Source organism: Dromiciops gliroides, chromosome 1 (genome assembly GCF_019393635.1).
Source record: "Dromiciops gliroides isolate mDroGli1 chromosome 1, mDroGli1.pri, whole genome shotgun sequence".
Lineage (NCBI taxonomy): Eukaryota > Metazoa > Chordata > Mammalia > Microbiotheria > Microbiotheriidae > Dromiciops > Dromiciops gliroides.
Genome location: NC_057861.1, coordinates 114,215,181 through 114,229,268, shown reverse-complemented (window position 1 = coordinate 114,229,268; position 14,088 = coordinate 114,215,181). Strand labels below are relative to the sequence as shown.

At 38.6% G+C, this 14,088-nt stretch overlaps 2 protein-coding genes across 4 annotated transcripts in view; one reads left to right on the top strand and one right to left on the bottom strand.

Moving 5' to 3' along the window:
* MRPL13 (mitochondrial ribosomal protein L13) overlaps positions 1 to 1,782 on the bottom strand; it is a 51,801-nt gene extending 50,019 nt beyond the window's left edge. Inside the window, exon 1 of the mRNA XM_043978060.1 lies at positions 1,544 to 1,782. Within this exon, the coding sequence (XP_043833995.1) occupies positions 1,544 to 1,570 (27 nt within the window). The 5' untranslated portion in view covers positions 1,571 to 1,782. The remainder of the gene's footprint in view (positions 1 to 1,543) is intronic.
* A 177-nt stretch (positions 1,783 to 1,959) lies between these two features.
* The window catches only part of LOC122736060 (MDM2 binding protein), a 74,484-nt gene continuing 62,355 nt past the window's right edge, over positions 1,960 to 14,088 (top strand). For all 3 annotated transcript variants that reach the window (XM_043978059.1, XM_043978058.1, XM_043978057.1), the window contains exons 1-7: positions 1,960 to 2,090; positions 4,940 to 5,020; positions 7,000 to 7,073; positions 7,168 to 7,319; positions 9,319 to 9,377; positions 10,513 to 10,657; positions 12,989 to 13,106. In XM_043978059.1, the coding sequence (XP_043833994.1) occupies positions 1,976 to 2,090; positions 4,940 to 5,020; positions 7,000 to 7,073; positions 7,168 to 7,319; positions 9,319 to 9,377; positions 10,513 to 10,657; positions 12,989 to 13,106 (744 nt within the window). In that variant the 5' untranslated portion in view covers positions 1,960 to 1,975. The remainder of the gene's footprint in view (positions 2,091 to 4,939; positions 5,021 to 6,999; positions 7,074 to 7,167; positions 7,320 to 9,318; positions 9,378 to 10,512; positions 10,658 to 12,988; positions 13,107 to 14,088) is intronic.

Here is a 14,088-nt window from a genome sequence, read left to right as displayed (position 1 = left end):
ATACTTAGGATACACAGAAGGTGAGATTTTAGTTGAGACTTAGAAAAAGTCCAGGAGGTCAATAGTCCCAGCAGAGGAAGGAAATCAGGTATAGAGGACCCGTCTAGAGCAGAGAGATGGAGGGCCTTGTTCCTGGAACAGCCCGGAGGCCAGTGTCACTGGATCAAATAGTATGTATTAGAGAGTGAGCTGTTATGAGAAGGCAAGAAAGGTAGAAGGAAACTAAATGATGAAGGGGTTTGGAATGCTAAACACCTACTCTTTTGGCTTCACCTAATTTTATTTGTAGAGACATCTATAAGAGATAATGTACCTTGTAAGCATTAAAATAATATACAAAGATAAGCTATTAGTGGAAAGAATATTAGATTTAGAACCAGAAGACTTGGATTTGGATTCTGGCTCTGACAATCCTTATCCGTATGTCTTTGGACAAGTCATAACTTCTCTGAGTTTTCCTTTCCTCATCTGTAAAAAAGGGAAAACACTCACAGTAGAGTGTAAGAACAGGGGTGAAAATCTGAATTATCATCATTTCAGAGTTATCTGGAGAAAAATACTTTAGCTGTAAAAGTACTGTATAAACATAAAATACTAATGACCTACTAGGGAGGGATAGTAAAAAAAAAATTCATTTCTCCAGCCCCATTTCATCCAGAAAGACATTTTCAGAAAATTAACCACATATCTGATCTGTCACCAGGAGCCTAATTTTCTGTTTAGAAAGAAAGAGCTAAAGAAACTAGGGTATATCCTGTCCCCTTCCAAAAAAAAAAAATTAGAGCTGTAAAAGCATGTAAACAAACGGCCTATTCCAGTGTTTCTTAACCCCGGGTTCCTGAACTTTAAAAAACATTGGTGGGGGAAGGGAGGGCAATGAGGGTTAAGTGACTTGCCCAGGGTCACACAGCTAGGAAGTGTCCAGTGTTTGAGACTGGATTTGAACTCAGGTCCTCCTGAATCCAGGGCTGGTGCTTTATCTACTGCGCCACCTAGCTGCCCCCCCAAAACATTTTTTACAATTTTATTTTAATGTACTAGATTTAACTTTGTGATTCTATGTACTGCAACTATATGCATTTAAAAAATATTCTGGGCCAGAGATTTCGCCAGACTGCCAAAGGTGGTCCAGGATACAAAAATTAAAAGTCAAGAACCTCCAAATTTGGCCAATCTTTCCTTTTGACAGATGCAGACCCTGAGGCCCAAGGTGAAGAGAAGAGATTTGCCTACAGTGGACAGGTATTTAGAAACAGAAGGGATCTTAAGAGTTCATCTAGACCAAACCTCTAGTTCTGTAGATGTGGAAACTGAGGCCTTGAGAGATTTACCCTACGCTTCATCACAAGATTACAAAAATTCTTAGTAGGATTCGAACCCAGGTTCACCGCTCCTCCAATAGCGCCGTGCAGCTTTCGTCAGGTCACTCAGGAAGGGAAGAGAATCCACGCGGGCAACTGGGGACAAGGCGGACGAAGGAAGCACCTTACCCGACCTAGGGCCCTCTCCTTCCCTTCAGTCGACCGAGCGCCCCCTTTCTTACCTGTTGCGCTCTCGTGAAACTCGACATTGCGTACCCTCCAAAACCTGCCCGACCTGGGCTTCCAGACGACTGTTGGCTCCGGGATTAGGGTCGGGTCCCACTGCCGTTCAGGCTCGGCAGGAAACACGCAACACCAGCGCAGAGTTCCCCCGGTGCGCCAAATGACCTGCCCTTTTTGCAAAGCCTGCGCCGGAGAAGAGGATCAAGGGACGCTCAAATAAGGACGGAAATCTGAAGAACTTCTCCTCCTCCTGCCCCAGTCTCCCAGACTACTTCCGTTGCCGGGTAGCTGGGAAGTCGGGCCCTGGAGGCACAGAACGTGGGGGAGGGGAGGGGAGCCGGATAAGAAACGGAAGTGCGTCACGGCAGCGCGGGGCATTCGGATGGGTTGAGCGGCTGGAGCCACGGTCGCGTCTATTTGTGTCTGGGGCCATGGACCGATACCTGCTGCTGTTGTCCTGGGGGGAGAGGCGGGCGGAGGCGGCTGGCCGACAGCCGGGAGATCGGCCAGCGGCTTCGGCGTCGGACGGCCCCGAGCGTTCTCCCGGTAACCTGCGGGTTGGGCGGGGATGTCGCCGAGCCTGGGTCCGAGTGGCGCCTTTTTCTTTGGCCGGGAAGTTTAGGAGGTGGGGCTCCCCGGAGGTCCCCGCCTGCTCTTAAAGAGTGGTTTAGATAGGAATCTGAGGCTAGGCATCTTGTAATCCCCTTACCCTTGTTAACCCATTGTAGGTATCTCCTCGTTCTCACAACATGATGTGGACAAATTTGATAACATAAGATTATTATTATTATTATTTTATTTTTGGCACAAACAAGTCTAACGTAATAAAAGTTAGAAGAGAAACAGGGAGCTGGGGGAAAATTTCCAACGAATTTCTCCGATAAAAGTTTTATATGCAAGATATATAAGGAACTGTTTCAAATCTATGTGACGTAAGAGCCCTTTTCCAATAAAGGGTCAAAAGACGAGAACCGGTAGTTTTCAAAAGAAATTCAAGCTATAGGCAACCATATGAAACAATTCTGTAAATCATATTTGAGAAATGCAAATGAAAGCAAATTTGAGGTTACACCCAGTGCATATCAGGCTAAGAAGACGAAAGAGGAAAATGAACTCTGGAGAGGCAGTGAGAAACAGGTACACTAGTGCACTGTTGGTGGAGCTGTCATTTAGTCAGTCAGCAGGTGGGGATTGGGGATTTCCAGCAGAAATGGGTTCTAGATATAATCCAAGCCAGAAGTTCTTAAAACCTGGAAATTGTGGGCAGATTTTAAAAGGTCTGGAATTTGGAAAGGGGTGGGACGTGGGGGAAGTTTATGGTGTGTGTGTGTGTGTGTGTGTGTGTGTGTGTGTGTGTGTGTGTGTGTAACAATGAGGATTAAATGATTTGCCCAGGATCACACAGCTAGCAAGTGTATGAGGTCGGATTTGAACTCAGGTCCTCCTGAATCCAGGACCGTTGCTTTATCCACCGTGCCACTTAGCTGCCTCTGTTTATGCCTTTATTTTCACCAGCCTCTAACTGAAGTTTAACCTCTTCAGCTATTTAAAAACATCATTCTGAGGTGTCCATAGGCTTGGCCAGATTGCCAAAGGCGTCGAACTCACAAAATAAGCTTTAAGAACCATCTAGGCCAACCTGCTTGACTCCTCTCCAATTTTTTAAATAAATGAGGAAACTAAGACCAAGAGTTAAACTGACTTGACCAAGGTTCCTTGGGTTTCTGGAGCCTCCCCCCCCCCTTTTTTTTTTTTGGTGAGGCAATTGAAGTTAAGTGACTTGCCCAGGGTCACACAGCTAGTAAGTGTCAAATGTCTGAGGCCGGATTTGAACTCAGGTACTCCTGAATCCAGGGCCAGTGCTTTATCCACTGAACCACCTAGCTGCCCCGCCTCCCCCCTTTTTAAAATCTAATTTTTAATGAACAAATTGTTTAAGGGTTTCCTTTTCTAAGATAGCCTCTGACTATATTTTGAATATCACTGGTTATTTACATATTTCCCCTAAATTGAGCCCCTTTGGGGCAGTGACTTTTTTCCCCCTTTTACAGGTAGGTCCCAATTGGTACTAATAATTAATCCCCTAAAGAGGTCGAATTATTCCACTTTCCACAGCAGATTTATATTGGGCTAGAACCAGTGACCATATTTTCCATAGTTAAAATTTGGGTGCTACAAATTTGAGTATATATGATAATTTCAAGGGATTTATTGTTTGTGATGATCCAATCCTAAAATCTCAAACACCTCCAGATTTTCAAAAGATAAGAAACTGAAGCCTGGTGAGGTGGAGTATTTTATCTAAGATAACATAGGGCATTAGTCTCTGAACAATTATGCCAACTCCCATCTCACCTTTTGGTGTCTGCCAGGTAGCTAGGTGGTGCAGTAGATAGAGCACTGGACCTTGAGTCAAGAAGACCTGAGTTCAGATTCAGCCTCAGACACTTAACTAACAATGTGGCCCTGGCCAAATCAATAAAACATATCCCAGGGTGGTTTGGCGAATCAAATGAGATAATATTTGTAAAGTGCTTTAGAAAATCTATAAGTGCTGTATATGCTAGCTATTACTATATTGATTACTAAGTCAAGGTAATATGATGTCATTCATATAACAAGCATTTACTAAGCTTTATTTTGTGGGGCAATGAGGGTTAAGTGACTTGCCCAGGGTCACACAGCCAGTGTTAAGTGTCTGAGGCAGGATTTGAACTCAGGTCTTCCTGAATCCAGGGCCAGTTCTTTATTCACTGCGCCACCTAGCTGCCCCCTTTTTTGTTTTGTTTTGTTTTTTTATCTTTTATTTTTATTTTTACTAAGCATCTTTATGTTAGGCACCATTCTAGGTGCTAAGGATATGTAAGACTATATCTGTCACCACCACTCCCATTCTGATGTCAGGAAACTTAACATTCTACTGGAAAACAGAAAGAACATTGTACTTGAAGTTAGAAGATCTGAATTCGTGCCTGTGCTCTAACATTTAAAAGCCATGTTGACTGGTGTGCAAGGAATTTAAACTGCCCGAGCCCATTTCTTCAGAAGTAAAATGGGAATTGTACTTGCTCTGCCTATTTCAACAGGATTGTGAAGGAAGGGATTTATAAATTGTAAAGTACTTAGATGTGAACCATTTTTAGACTCCCCCATTTTGTTAATTCCCATGTTCTTATGATATTTCAATATGTGGTTGTGTATGGAAGGTAGTGGTAGGTGTAAACTGATCAGAGCTGAAGTCATTAGACAGATTTTCCTTTACTGTCTTTTAAGTGGCTGGCTTGGAAGAATTTTTTCTCTCTGTGATCTGAAAATATTTGAAGCATATTGTATTTGAATGGCTCCAAAGTCACATAACTGAGTCTTATTGAGTTAGTGTTCATTCTTTGTTGCAGGAGTAACAGCAGCAAATGTTTATCATTGTGTCAAAAGAAGCATTAGTGCCTCAATGAATGCAGAAGATAGTACCTTCCCTGGTAAGTAGAGAAGTCCCTACAGTATAAGTCGCTGGCAGGAGGAATTTATTCAACAAATACTTGTTAGATAACTGCTAGATGCATAAAAGATAAGGTGCACCTCTTGCCTTCGAAGATCATATTTGTCAGGACACAAGTAGACCTTTTGTTCATTGTATGTGATTTCCCCTATATCTTCCAGAGGTCTAAATGAAAAGGGAAAGTGGGAAAGGTATTGCCTTTCTTAGGTATAGTACAAACACTTTACAGTGTCTTATTGCCTCCATTTTCTCACCATCTACTTTTTCTCTTGTAATTGGTTTCCATTCTTACCACTTTGCTAAAACTGCCTCCTAACTACTAGTTCCAAGTTAGTGTATTGTGATGATCTGAAATAAATACATTGTGATTGAATAAATTTGGCCTTGTTTTTTTAAAAAAGTTAATTGATAGGGTTTGCAGCTGGATGGTACAGCGGATAAAGCACTGGCCCTGGAGTCAGGAGGACCTGAGTTCAAATCCGATCTCATACACTTGACACTTACTAGCTGTGTGACCCTGGGCAAGTCACTTAACCCTCATTGCCCTGCCAAAAACAACAACAACAAAAAGTTAATTGATAGTTTTATACCATGATTTTTTAAAGGTCTAATTTATGAGGTTGTATAAACTCTAGACTCCCTCTTATATTCAGAGCTGTGACACACCTTTCCAGCTTTATCTTCAACCATTTCTATATGTAGAAGAATAGAATTTTTGAGCTGGAAGAGACCTTAGAGATTTACTCCAATTTTACCTTTATAAAACTGAAAAAACAGAGGCACTTAGAGGGAAAATGACTTGTCCAAGATCATAAATCCAAGATTTACATAGTTCTTTATAATTCTAGCTTTCTGCCAACATTGCGGTCCAGGCTCTTTTTACATCCTGCCTGGATTACTGCAATAGCTGCTGGTTTGTCTGCCTGCCTTAAGTGTCTCTTCCTACTCCCATCCATTCTCCATTCAGACCCTAAAGTTTGACCATGTCAACCTCCCCTACTCCCCTGGCCCTGCCATTCAGTAAACTTGAATAGCTTCCTGTCACCTCTAGGATCAAATATAAAGTGCTCTGTTTGCTGTTCAAAGCTCATCATAACCCCTTACCTTTCCAGTCATCTTAGACTTTACACCATCTCTGTGTATCTTTTTATCCAATGATGCTGACCTCCTGTCTGGTTTTTTGTTTGTTTGTTTTTTTGTGGGGCAATTGGGGTTGCCGAAGGTCACACAACTAGTAAGTGTCAAGTGTCTGAGGCTGGATTTGAACTCAGGTACTCCTGACTCCAGGGCCGGTGCTCTATCCACTGCGCCACCTAGTGCCCCTTCCTGTCTGTTTTTCAAGGAAGACTATATCTCTTTTTTTTTTTCTTTTTTTTTTAGTGAGGCAGTTGGGGTTAAGTGACTTGCCCAGGGTCACACAGGTAGTAAGTGTCAAGTGTCTGAGGCTGGATTTGAACTCAGGTACTCCTGACTCTAGGGCCAGTGCTGTATCCACTGCGTCACCTAGCTGCCCCTGGAAGACTATGTTTCAGGTCTGGGCATTTTATCTGGCTGTCCCTCAGGCCTGGAATGCTTGTCTTTGCTTCTCTTTGGCTGCTGAACTCCCTGGCTTCCTTTAAATGCTAAAATTCTTCTATAGGAAGCCTTCCCTAACTCTTCTTAATTACAGTTCCTTCCCTGAGTCGATCTTCTCCTATTTATCTTTATATAGCTTATTTGTACATAGGTGTTTGTTGTCTCTTTTGTTAGATTGTGAACTCCTTGAAGGCAGGAACTGTCTTTTGCCTTGTTTTTTTTTATCTCCGGTGCTTAGCACAATGCTTGACACATATATACTAGGTACTTAATAAATACTTATTGACTGACTTAATGTATAATAGGCACTTCACATTTGTTGATTTAAATTTTTTGTAAATTATACAGATATAATGTTATTATAAATGAATGTTTATTTTTAAGCCTGTTCAATAGTTGGTGTCCCAGGTCCCAAGAGGTGGTTCTTTGCAGTTCAAGCAATATGTGGATTTTATCAGGTAAAGTAAAGTGGAAAATATATTTCAATTATCTTTAAATATTTTGCTTAATAGGTGTTGCATTTATTAATGTAAGCTTTTTTTTTTTTTTTAGTTTTGTAGCTCTGATTGGGAAGAAATACATTTTGATACACAAAAAGAGGAAAGTGAGGACAGTCTCCAAACAGATATTGAAGAATGTTTGAACGCTGTTCATTGTTTGGAGGAAGAAGATAGTAATAGCAGGGAATCATTGTCCCTCACCGAGTATGTCTGCATGCTTTAAAAATGTTAAAATATAAATTCAGAGAAGGATTTAACAGTGGTGTTATACAACTTGGTGGCTTGGGCAAGTTTCTTCATCTGCAAAAGTAAGGTTATTGGAATAGATAACTCCTGACATCACTTCCAGCTCTAAGTCTGATCCTGTGACATGGATTGGGGGGGGGGGGGGCGTGGCAAAGGGCAATGAGGCTTAAGTGACTTGCCCAAGGTCACACAGCTAGTCAAGTGTCTGAGGCTGAATTTGAACTCAGGTCCTCCTGAATCCAGGTCTGGTGCTTTATCTACTACGCCACCTAGCTGCCCATGATATGGATTTAATTAATCTTACTGGATATGACACTTAAACTGAACAAACTCTCTGTGAGATGTCTCAATTAATTGTTTCCTACCTCAGAGTAAATTATTTCTTTTTAGGTTTTAATATAAAAAAGAAAACCCAACATACAACTTATTTATGTTGGACATTAGTACTCTCAGCTTTTATTAGACACCAAAATGGTATGGCCTATATAAGGGTTTTGAAGAATCTTCTGGAAAGGTTTGAAGAGGTTGTTGAACACATCTAGTCAGTGTTCTTTGTTTTGTTTGTTTTTTGTTTTTTGGTTGGGCAATGAGGGTTAAGTGACTTACCCAGGGTCACACAGCTAGTACGTGTCGAGTGTCTGAGGCTGGATTTGAACTCAGGTCCTCCTGACTACAGGGCCAGTGCTCTATCCACTGCATCACCTAGCTGCCCCTGGTCAGTGTTCTTACTAAGCTATATACTATATCGTGGAAGCCTTGATGACTTCTGGCTCTTCTCCCCTGTCCTTGAATTCTCTTTGAGAAGGAAGCCCATGGTGGGTGTACATGGTGACACCTTATGAGACCTGCCCCCCTTTTCTTCTCCCCCCTCCCCCACCAAAGCAAGTCTACTCTACAACTGCTTCTCACATCGACTTATGCTTTCTAGTGCTTTAAACTACTTTTCAAGTTATTATGATAATAAAATTCTAATATGAACAAATAGAATGAGTAACACTTGTGTAGATAATGCTAGAAATATTAGGTGCTACTATCACCTTGTTAGGCACCACAGTGATTACCATTCTTGAGTATTCATATATATATATATATAGATATAGCTATAGTTATATAGGTATAGATAGATAGTCAATACCTGTCCAATTGTGTGGTGACTGGTACGTGAAACAAAACCTCATTTTAATTTTCCTGCCTTGAACTTGAAATACTATGCAGTTGCTTTTATTTTTCTTTCATTTGTAGGTATTGAGAAGTATGATAGAATAACTAATTTTACCCAGATAATAAGGCCAACTAATAATTTCCTTTTCAGTGGTTCTAACTAAATGAACAATCATAAAATGCATCATATAGTGTTTTTGCTTCTGTTAACGTTTCATATTCTAACTATAAGAATATTTCTACATAAAAAGTATAAACTTTAAAAATTACCTGTTCTTTAATGTGTCTATTGTAACTTAGAGTTGGGATCATTGGTGGGTTTTTTTTTTCTATGTTTTCTTTTTCTTTGTCTTTTAATGTTAGTAGAAAAATAGAGAATACAAAGAAGTAAAAAGAAAGACATGTATAATTACCTCCATAAGAGGGAGCCTGTTAACTGTTTAAAAGAAAACTAGTTTTAAGAAGTCAAATTCAATGATTTCATAACAGACAGTTTAAAATGTCTTCTTCTGTTACAGCATTCATTATAAGAAAAACTTAATTAAAAGGTTATACTTTAGAAAGACTCTTAGGAAGTTATTATATTTTTCAGACAGGTCTATTCTACTTAACCATCTCTGATTGATAAGCATTCCTCTTTTTGGGACTGCAGGAAAAAAAAAAATCTGCATTCACCTTACTAAAGAAACAATGACAATGATTTACCTTCACAGTTAGAAAATTTATTAGATCTCATCCAAATCCCTTTCTATTGAAGGTCTTATGTGTATTTATATTTTTCCTAATTTAATTTTAGTTTATTTGAAGAAGCTGCAGAAAATTTGCATCAGTTATCGGACAAACTTCCTGCTCCTGGTAATTTTCCATTTTTGATGTCTGAGTTCTAGTGAATTGCAATTGAGCTTATAATTTCTATGAGTAGTTAAATTTAGACTTCATCCTGAGGTGTTGATGAGTTACCAATAACCTTGATAATGGATTTTGACCTCGCAGTAACTACATTGTATAAAACTTACACCGTGGTTGACAAAATTTGTCAATTAAAAAGTGTGAATTCTTTTCATGCAACTAGATAAAAATGAGATTAGACATTAAAAGAATGTTGAGTACTGAGTACCTATTTTGATCTCTTTATCCATTTAAGTGGGGCAGCTGCAGAGTAATGCTAGTATATTCTCTGAATTATGCCTTTTGACTTATTACAATTGATAGTACTTGGCACTCATAAAAGTCAACATAACTTGGAAATTTTGTGTGCAGAGCTATATTTTGGAAGGTGTTTTTTAACCATATTTTAGTTGTTGATAGTGAGGAATTGAGATCTATATGGATGGAGATATTTTTAAATTGTCTTGACAAAATATAAGAAATAGATGAATAAAGTTCAGTTAATTACATTTAGTTAACATGTTTATGAATAAATATTAAATTCAAACTGTGATCTTGGCAAGTTATAAACTTTTCTTAATAGACTATTCAATTCTTTTTTCTTGACCTCAGTAAATTTTCTTCTATTGTCCAACTTTGCCCACTATTTTTTTGCTGGTGTGTGTGTGTGTGTGTGTGTGTGTGTTAGTCTAGATTTGATTCATTAGTATTTTTAAAAGAAATACAGAATTCTATCTTATACTTTAATAATAATTTGAGATCTTCATTGATTTTACTATATTAAAAAAGAAAAATAAAAACGAAATCTGCAGATGTAGCACTGGTCAGATGTTTATATAAACGCAAATATATATTCTGCATCTTGGTACAGAATATTCTATATCTTACTATTGAAGCAAATCGCAGTACTTCTTTTGTCCTACCTTTCTAACACCTAAGTTTTCAAGATGAAGTATATATATTAAAATAAGAAGTATATTATTTTGAACCATTAAAACAATTTTTATAACTTGTAACATGAAATTATTAGGAGGCTGTTTTAGTTAATGTAAGTTTCGATGTTTCAAAATACTTTATATAAGATGACTTTTTCCTTTTCTAGGAAGAGCAATTATAGATATAATACTACAACCCTTTGAACAAGATTCTTCAAAATTGAAAGACTGTTTGCCTGTTATTGGTGCATTGAAACACTTGAGGGAGTGGCATTCAGCAAAAATTACTATAGCTGCAAATAATTGTAAGGGGTAAGTTCTATTTGGATAATTTTGAAAATTGTTTTAAAATGATTCCATCTGGGTTACAAGTTCTGCCTCTGACACATACAAGCCACCTAATTATGGATAAGTCACTTGACATTGGTATCCCTGTCGCTTCTTAAGGCTATAAGTTACAAAAAAGTTGCTGATCTTCAGTGTGAAAAGAAGTTTCTATACTAGAAAATCTCTAAATTAATGAAATTGTAAGTTCAAATTAAAAAAAAAATATTGTGTTATTTTGTTTCATTTTGGTGAAAATAAAAAAATTCTCTGAATCATGAGTATCTTAGAACACATTTTGATTTTGAGAGTAGGCTAAAATAACAAGTTAGTGGCAGGGATAACTGATATGACTTATCATTTGAATTTATTCAAGTTACAGGCTGCTCTGCAAAATATAGGCCAGTGAGCTTAGCTTTGATTGCTGGCAGAATTCAACAAGGTATATCATCAAAGGGATATGGTTATTGAACAGCAATAAAAAGAGAGTGATTACAAAGACCTATCTCAACTTCATCAAGAACAGATCATGCCAGACAAAACGCATTTCCTGTTTTGACAGGGTTACTAAATTTGTATATCAAGGAAATGCTACAGATATAGTTTGCCTAGATCTTAACACTTACCTCATGAGGTTGTGAAGATGAGATTAGATAATAGTCATATAGCATTTGCTTTGTAAACTCTAAAGCACTGTAAGTGAGAGCTTTTATTATTGCTGTTATTATCATTTTTAGGATACTTGACAAAGTCTCTTACATTATTCTTGAGCATAATATGGAGAGGTGTAGTCTAAGTGATAGTTTGGTGAAGTGGATTTAGAACTGGTTAAATAGCCTAACCCAGAGAGTAGTCATTAATGAATCACTTTTTATCTGTAGGCTAGGAAGAGTCATAGATCAAATTTGCAGTTAACACAAAGCTGGGAGAGATTTCTAGTGCAAAGGATAACAGAAGATCTGGGTAGACCAGAACATCAAGCTCAATCTAATTAGATAAAATTTAGTGGAGATAAATGTAAAGTTTTGCATTTGGGTTCAGAAAATTAACTTTGGTAAGTACATGATGAGATTGGTAGTGAGAGAGTACTTCATTTGAAAAAAGATAAGCCAGGTTTAATATACTGCAAGTTGAGTTAAGTTGTAACAGTATGATGTTGCAGCGAAAAAGCTAACGGGACCTTGGGCTGTATTAAGAAAGGTTTCCTGGCCAAGATAAGGAAAGTTATAGTACTGTTGTACTCTGCTTTGATCAGACTGTATCTGGGCTTTTGTGTTGTAAAGAATTAATTGTTATTTGAGGATTTTATAACCCCATCTTTTGGCTAGAGTTTTTTTAAAAAAAAACCTCGGCTCGTGCACTGGCCTCTGGGGCTCCGCAAATGGCATCGTGCTCCACCCACTGGTTGTAGCCATCGCCATGGTGCTGGCACCTCACATCATCACCACTGGCCGACGCCTACATGGACCTGGCAAAATTATAATGATTGGAAGCCTAGTGAGGGCAGTCATGTGACTGTCAGAGCGGCCAGCCAATTCGCTAGGGGCTGTCTGGGGTCTGCTGGGAAGAAGCAGGGAGGAGATTTGCCATTCTAGCTGGAAGCTAGAAGGCAACAGGACACTGCTGTGGATTCTCAGCTGATTCCTGGCTGGTGGTATTAATCAGGTTGTATAATCTCACTTTCCACATTCTATTTCCTTTCCCTTGATCCTACTGATCCTGTTTGTGGTTTTTTTTTTTTTTAAGTTCGTTCTTGTTAAATAAATCCTGCTCTGTTTTGAGGGAGGCTGCTGGTCTCCTTCCTTACCCCAATATTGCAGCAGGCCGCCTAGCTAACACTCCCCAATTAAAAATTGGTCCCCATGGTGTTCAGTTCTGAATGTCACATTTTTAGAAATGATATTGGTAAGCTAAATAACATTCACAACAGGGCAGCCAGGATGGTCAAGGACCTTCAGATCATGCCATCTGAGTTTTGGTTGAAGGAACTGGGTCTGTTTTCATTGAAAAGATTTAGCTAGATGATGACGGGGTGGGTGGTGAGGAAGTGGAACCAAGGAGTATAGATTTTTTTTTTCCTAATAGGAGTTTGAGAGCTATATAGAACAATCTCTTGAGAGGAAAGGTGCTAGTGAGGGATTGTTAAGATTGGACAAGACTTAATCATGTGTGTTGCTTTTGATGTTCTGTGGGTGGGTTGTATTGGAAGAGTTTGTTATTCTTTGTGATTCTGACTTTTAGAGTCTGCTGATACTCTTTACTCATTATTGAAATCCCAAGGAAACACATTGAGGTGCATTAATATTCTTTATTTTATAGAAGTTGCCAGAAAATTGCAGCGTATCTTTCAGCTGATATTGTGGCCTTAGATGATATAAAAAATGTAATTGATTCCAAAGAAATATGGAGGGGGAAGATTCAGATATGGGAGAGAAAGGTAAATGGCAATTGTCTGAATTTTTAATTCTAGATTTTAACTTTTATTGCATTTTGGTTTTTTGCGGGACAATGAGGATTAAGTGACTTGCCCAGGGTCACACAGCTAGTGTCAAGTGTCTGAGGCCAGATTTGAACTCACGTCCTCCTGAATTCAGGGCCGATGCTTTATCCACTGTGCCACCTAGCTGCCCCCTGTTGCATTTATTTATATAAAATATTTCAGTAGGTGTGATCTAATTAATTTAATTAATTCAGTGGGTATAATCTCAAAAAAGTACAAATTTCAATGTATCTATTCATCCTCCTGTGTGATTCTTGTATAAAATTCAACTCTATGAAAACTTATTAAAATGTTCATTATATACTGGATTTTGTTTTTTGTTTTTTGTTTTTTAGTGAGGCAATTGGGGTTAAGTGACTTGCCCAGGGTCACACAGCTAGTAAGTGTTAATTGTCTGAGGCCGGATTTGAACTCAGGTACTCCTGACTCCAGGGCCGGTGCTCTATCCACTGTGCTACCTAGCTGCCCCTACTGGATTTTTTAATGTAGTCTACCTCCTTAAAACAGGAAGTTATATCAACTAAGTCCATCTTAGAGTCTATCCAAAGTGTTATATTACTTGAAGTACCAAGAGAATCTTATCTTCAAACTCTGTTATCTATAATAATACTATTTGGCATGGACCTTCAAAGATAGTTGGTTTAAAAAATGCTTTTTTACACGTATCTTTTTTTGTTTGTTTTTCGATCTTCATTTCCACATTTCTGCTTTCTGTTCCACAACTAATAAATCATTCTTGTAGCAAAAATTTTAAAAAGCAACAAAAAGCAGTCCAGCAAACCTGCCAGTATATCATTTGAGTCTGCATATATGCTATGTTCCACACCTGTAGTACCCCATCTCTGCAAAGAAGGGAAGGAGGCACAACTTCTCATCTCTTTTTTCAGAACCAGACTTTATCAATATAATTATATAGCAT